The 6,496-nt window shown below is 34.5% G+C and overlaps 1 protein-coding gene across 6 annotated transcripts in view; it reads right to left on the bottom strand.

Moving 5' to 3' along the window:
• Positions 1 to 662: 662 nt before the first annotated feature.
• Positions 663 to 6,496, bottom strand: part of GOLGA4 (golgin A4) — a 74,054-nt gene continuing 68,220 nt past the window's right edge. For 4 of the 6 annotated variants that reach the window (XM_084902764.1, XM_084902766.1, XM_084902767.1 and 1 more), the window contains 2 exons: positions 4,413 to 4,475; positions 666 to 1,348 (listed from right to left, as the gene is read on the bottom strand). In XM_084902764.1, the coding sequence (XP_084758890.1) occupies positions 4,446 to 4,475 (30 nt within the window). In that variant the 3' untranslated portion in view covers positions 666 to 1,348; positions 4,413 to 4,445. Of the gene's footprint in view, positions 1,349 to 4,412; positions 4,476 to 6,496 lie in introns of all 6 variants that reach the window. The other 2 variants (XM_084902765.1, XM_084902768.1) reach the window with 1 other exon arrangement.

Raw genomic sequence — 6,496 nt, 5'->3', positions numbered from 1 at the left:
ACTATAATTTGTATGATAAACTACCAGTTTATATTTTTTTAAATATTTTCTCAGCACTTTCCTATTCAAGATTCAGGAAACGAATGAACGTATTTTTCTCACATTCATATTTATAGAGTGACGAATTGAACAAGTCGGTGCAAGTTCGCGAAGCTTTGAGACAAAAATTGGCAAGAATGTTTACTGCGCGTATGCTTGTAACAAGATGATACTGGTATATCATTATGTGCAGGTTTTTATCCTACAACTTACACAATTTTATAAACATATATAATAAATTTTTTACTTCATAGGTACTTTTATAAATAATTTATATGTTTTTATATTACTGTATAAGATAATATGATGTAAGTAAATAGGTACTATCAGTGTATGTTGAGATCCACTATCGTAGACCCCCATTTTCATTTCATGGACCCCCAAATTTTTTTTTCGCTGACGTAGACCCCTTGCAGGTTGTCATAGACCCCTGGGGGTCGATATAGACCACTTTGGGAATCAATGATCTAGTGCATACCATCTGTGGCCACGCTAATTTTGAACATAAAAATACTTTCCAAATACTCATCTTGACAAATAGTTCATTATATTCATCCATGTAGAAAATAAGTTCTTAACTATTTTGAAGATTTCAACATAGGAAAAAAAAACACCACATAATCAGAACATTTTATATAGTAAATAAACTTTATTTATCTGTTCTTCCGAGATGACATTGCCAACAGTCACAGGTTTGCATACAATAGTTATGTGTTGACTATTTACAATTTACAGTAGTATTTTTTCCTCTGAAAAATATAAGTACAAAAGCTAAGTAAACAATGAGGTACTGCAGTTTGGATTTCTCGTATGTCATAACTTAAAGAACTAGTCTTCAGTAAATTTCAACAAATCAAACTGGATAAAATAGTAAATTAAATGCTCTAATTTATCAGGAAAAAAAACCCACTAAGTTTCACCTCCAAATGTATTGCACAAGTCTTTTTTAAAAATCACTCTAAAAATAAATAGGAAAGCAAGCAGATCTTTTCAAGAGAGACAAAAAGACTGGAAGAAAGGAACATTTAGTGAGCCCATAAATCAGGTTACCTAAATTATTTAAAAAGTTTTAAATAACACAAAACTCTTCCCAGGAGAAAAAAGAAGAAAGAAAAAAGCTACCACCATTTCCCACTGATACAACCTATTTTAAAGGCTAAATGTGGGCCAGTGTGAGATTTTTCTTGGTCTTTTGGCTACAGGAAGAGCCCCGAACAACAGCTTTTCTCATAGAGCAGCAATGTGCAGCCTTCCAACTTTGCCCAACATGATTCTCCTCATTTCTTCAAGATGAAGACCGAAGCCATGACTGGAAAAGGAAAAGGAGACGAGGATAAAGAAAAGCACACCTTTAAAGCCAACCCTTTGGGAGATTAGTTGTTTCAAGTTAAACTTAAATTATATTCTATGGCCTGGGATTGAAGTAGAAATTTTCTTAGAATTAAGTCCTACCGAAATCATCTAAAAATTAATGTTCTTGGAATGATCTGACCTAGAGACAGCAATCCTGAGAAACAGTGTTTGTAAGAGTGACACTGAAGCTGCAGCCTTCCGCCTTATATTGAATGCTACCAGGTCATAGATAAAGCCAAGAGTCACCATGCTGACTCAGCAGTCTCTCTGGATGCAGCAATTCAGATTGCATTACAGAGGAAAGAGTACCCCCTGCCCCAATGTGTGGTTTTCCTAGATACTGCAGTTCTCAGGGGTGGCATGTGTGGCAGCAAAGGACAAACAGCATTTTGGTGTAAAAGCTATGCCTCACTTGAAATTAACAACCTTAACTTTAAAAATGTAAAATGTTATGAGAAATAAATGCCAAACCTTCCTAATAAGTTGTCTTAAATGCTAAAATCTCATAGATCAAATATGAGGTTTTTAAAAAAGCCATAAAAATAAATTACTGAATAAGACTAAGTAAATGAAACAAACGTTCATATATATTTACTGAAAAGAGAAACTTTTAAAGTCTTCTCAATTTGTAAATGAACTATATAATCCGCTACTTATGATGTACTTCAAATAGCATCATATTCTTTATGAAACTAGCTCAATTATCATGTTGGCCCTAGAAATCTAGATAAGATAAGAAAAAAAACTTCTATTTAAATTCCCATGTCAATTATTATTTCAAAACCTCACTTAAGCTGTGGCAGGAAAAAATTCATGCATGAACCAAAAACGAATGTCAATATCATGAAAGACAAAATGGCTGGGAGGAGTTCTCCAATTTAAAGAAGAGACTAGAAAAACATGACAATCAACGGCAATATGCAATCTCTGAATGGATCCTGAAATTTAAGAAATTATGGAAGGTATTTTTTCAGACACTGGAAAAATGTAAGTATTACTACATACTAGATAACAGTATTATGTTAATATTAAATTTCCTGAGAGTGATTATTGTATTATGAGTATGTAAGAAAAGCCTTTGTTCTTAAAGATATTTGCTAAAATGTTAGTTTATGTTTGCAAGCAACTGTCAAATGTTATAAAGGGGGAATACACATGGAGAGAAAGAGTGAGAATGAGAGCAAGTGAAAAAATTTGGCAAAGTGTTAGTAATTGGTGAATACAGGTAAGGGTATATAAGTGTATATTATACCATTTTGCAAATCAAACTAAAAGTTGAGGAGACAGTCAATTAATCAATCAATAGAAATGCTACACAGTAATCATTTTCAGTGATTAATGATAGTACTTAAATGCAATAATATAATAAGCATGATGAGATATTTATATTATTAAAAAAGGAAAATTTTCCCTAGCAGGTTTGGCTCAGTGGATAGAGTGTCAGCCTATGGACTGAAGGGCCCAGGGTTCGATTCCAGTCAAGGGCAAATGCCCGAGTTGCGGGCTCAAACCCCAGTGGGGGGCGTGCAGGAGGCAGCCGATCAAGGATCCTCTCTCATCACTGATCTTTCTACCTTTCTCTCCTTCTCCATTCCTCTCTGAAATCAATATATTGATATATATTTCCTTTATATATGAAAATTTAAGACTTACTGAGTTTGATATGAAATTTACATGACCAAGATAATTCTAGGTAATCACTAAGGCAAGTTAATTGATATATATTAAAATCAAAATGAGCCTCAAATGTAAGCAAAAAGAATTTTTAAAGCTAAGCAGTTTTTTTTTTTAAATACTGTATATTGGAATTTTAAACCTTGATACTGTTAGCTGAATACTAACCAAATTAACAATCATAGGAAGTCTTTAATTGTAATTAAGTTTATTAATTGTGATCAGGTTATTTATGATTTGTGAAAATTCTAGCTAAGTTTGAGGTAAAAATGTTCTCTAAATTTTAGGGGCTGCTAAATCAAGCTAATTGCATGAATAATATGTGGAGGTAATTGAAGGAATGTTGAAATAGTGAAGACAGTTAACTTTTGAAATATTTTAGATGCCTCTCCTTCACTATAACAACATGAAATCTATATAATAAAAACCTAAGCGACCATTATAGTGGAAAGATCAGAATGACGGGTCGCTATAATGCTCACTGACCACAAGGGGGCAGATGCTCAACACAGGAGCTGCTCCCTAGTGGTCAGTGCGCTCCCACGGGGTGTGTGTGTGTGTGTGTGTGTGTGTGAAGGTGGGGAGAGAGTGCCGCTCAGCCTGAAACTGGGCTCACGACTAGCAAGCACAGCAGCGGTGACAGGAGCCTCTCCTACCTCCGCAGCAGCGCTAAGGAGCAGTGAGCAGTAAGGAACAAGGGGTCACAGACTGCAAGAGTGTGCAGGCTGGGCTGAGAGACCCCCCCCTCCCAGTGCACAAATTTCATGCACTGGGCCTCTAGTTAGAAATAGCCATCTTCAATTAAAGCAGGCTGCCTAAGGGTCTCCACAGGACAAATGTGTTATTTTGTTGATCCCAAGAAGTAATAAAACTGCATTTATTTTTAAATCAACTTTACTAATTTTCATTATTTCAGACTAGCCTTGACCCTAAGTAAACTTTACAATATTTTAAATTCTGGATTGTGAAATATATCACTTCATTTTTACCTAAAAAATTATTTTTCATTTCTTTCTTATAATCTTTATTGACTTCAAAGAAAATTCTTGGAAATTAAAAAACTAAAATGAATATAGAATGCATAAGTACTTTTTTGGATTCTTTAACAAAATTTCAAAAGAGCAATTCTGAAACTTTCAAGTACTATCTAAAAAACTAAAACTCCCTAAAATTATATAATCTTACTGGTGGAGGTGATTGTTAATCTATTAAAGAGAATTAATGGAAAACACCCAAATTAACCCATAGCAAAATCATATATTCATTAAACAAAAAAGCAAAAGAATTCCAGAGAAATGGTTAGTATCATGCAACACAGAAGACACAAGACATTAATCTTCACTCACCACATGCTAACTAAGCACAGACTGTTGGTTTACTCAGAAGATACCACTGCGAGGTGAAGTATACTACAAAGCCAGGGAAAAAAAGCTTATTGGGTTAGTTTTAAGACTTAATATAAAACATAGGTTATATGTGTATATGAGTTTCAAATGATTAATCAGATTCTACTTAAAATTTTTCTCAAATCAAGGAAGCATAGACTAAGTATAAGGAATCTGTAATACCTCCCCTCCTATTCTAAATATAACAATATGTAACTGATATTTTTACTTGTAACTTTAATTTAAAAATTTAAACAACATAATTAAAAATGTACTTCCCATTTTAAGTACATATTAATATGCTACATTAGAGTATAATTACTTGTTTTATAAAAAGATGTATTTTATAATTTCATTGAAGTACACATTCAAATTTGATTTATATAATCTCAGTTGGCCATCAAAAGGTTATGGGGAAATGTTGATGGATATGACTACAGTATATCTATGTCAAATTGTCATTTCAAATGTATGTCAATTTTATCACTGAGTAGTTCTCTTATAATTCAACAGTACATCAGGAATAGTTTTAGGAAAGATGACCCATCCCAAATTTAAAGAGACCCAATTTCAGCCAAATCTGGTTTGGCTCAGTGGATGGAGCGGACTGAAAGGTCCCGGGTTTGATTCTGGTCAAGGGCATGTACCTTGGTTGCAGGCACATCCCCAGTAGGGGATGTGCAAGAGGCAGCTGATCGATGATTCTCTCTCATCGATGTTTCTAACTTTCTATCCCTCTCTCTTCCTCTCTGTAAAAAATCAATTTAAAATATTTTTTAAAAATTAAAAAAAAAAAATAAAGAGACCCAATTTCAGCCCTTGCTGGTATGGCTCAGTGGATAGAGCGCTGGCCTATGGACTGAAGAGTCCCAGGTTTGAATCCATTAAAGGGCACATGCCCTGATTGTGAGCTCAATCCCTAGTGGGGGAGCATGCAGGTGGCAGCTGATCAATGATTCTCTCTCATCATTGATGTTTCTAACTCTCCTTCTCCCTCTCCATTCCTTTCTGAAATCAATAAAAACATATTTTTTTTAAAAAGGGGGACCTAATTTCAAACATAGTTTTAATGCAGCAACCTTCTGCAGTAAATCCTATGTCCTGTTTTAAGATTGTCATAACCCGCCAAAACCGGTTTGGCTCAGTGGATAGAGCGTCAGGTCTGCGGACTGGGGGGTCCCAGGTTCGATTTCAGTCAAGGGCATGTACATTGGTTGGGGGCACATCCCCGGTAGGGGGTGTGCAGGAGGCAGCTGGTCGATGTTTCTCTCTCATCGATGTTTCTAGCTCGCTCTCTCCATTCCTCTCTGTAAAAATCAGTAAAATCTATTAAAAAAAAAAAAAAAAAGATTGTCATAATCCAAGATTTTTAACTAGCTTCCTGATTTGCTTTAAAAGAGCATCAGGTGTTGTTTATAAAATCTGAGTCTATTCTTGGATAATGTGACCAACCTTAGAAGTACCACTTTACTTATTTATTTATATTTAATGTGAGGTTAGTAAAAAGAAGCAAAATCAAAAGGCAAACTAGAAAATATTTGCAACACATACAACACAATAAGGTTAATATACTATTGGAAAACTTGCAAAATATATGTTATGGATGCTCCCCTGGGTCTATGCTTGTAAGTATTGAAAAACTGGACACCACCTAAGTGTCCATGAATAGGAAACTGGTGAATTAAATTGTAGGACAGCCATATAATCATAAAACCAGCCATTAAAAAGAATGAGGTAGAACTATTTGTAATGAGGTAGCATAATATAAAAATAGAGTAAATGGAAAAAGCAAGCTGCTGCCTACTCTCATTATTATGAAATAATTAGTGATGAAGGAATAATTACTAACATACTAACAAAGGTTAGAAAATCTGGGACAGTCACCACACAATAAACAACAATGGTCGTGGCGTGGTGACACAGCTGGGGGCTGAAGATCAGGAAGGCCTCCCCTCTGTGTAATGCTTCTGAACTGTTTACAATGTGTTTTGACGACAACTTATTACATAATTATTTTAAAAATCAAGAGTAAAACTTTTAAGATT

This window comes from Pipistrellus hanaki, assembly GCF_964339955.1.
Source record: "Pipistrellus hanaki genome assembly, chromosome: 13".
Classification (NCBI taxonomy): Eukaryota; Metazoa; Chordata; class Mammalia; order Chiroptera; family Vespertilionidae; genus Pipistrellus; species Pipistrellus hanaki.
This window is presented reverse-complemented; position numbering and strand designations above follow the sequence as displayed.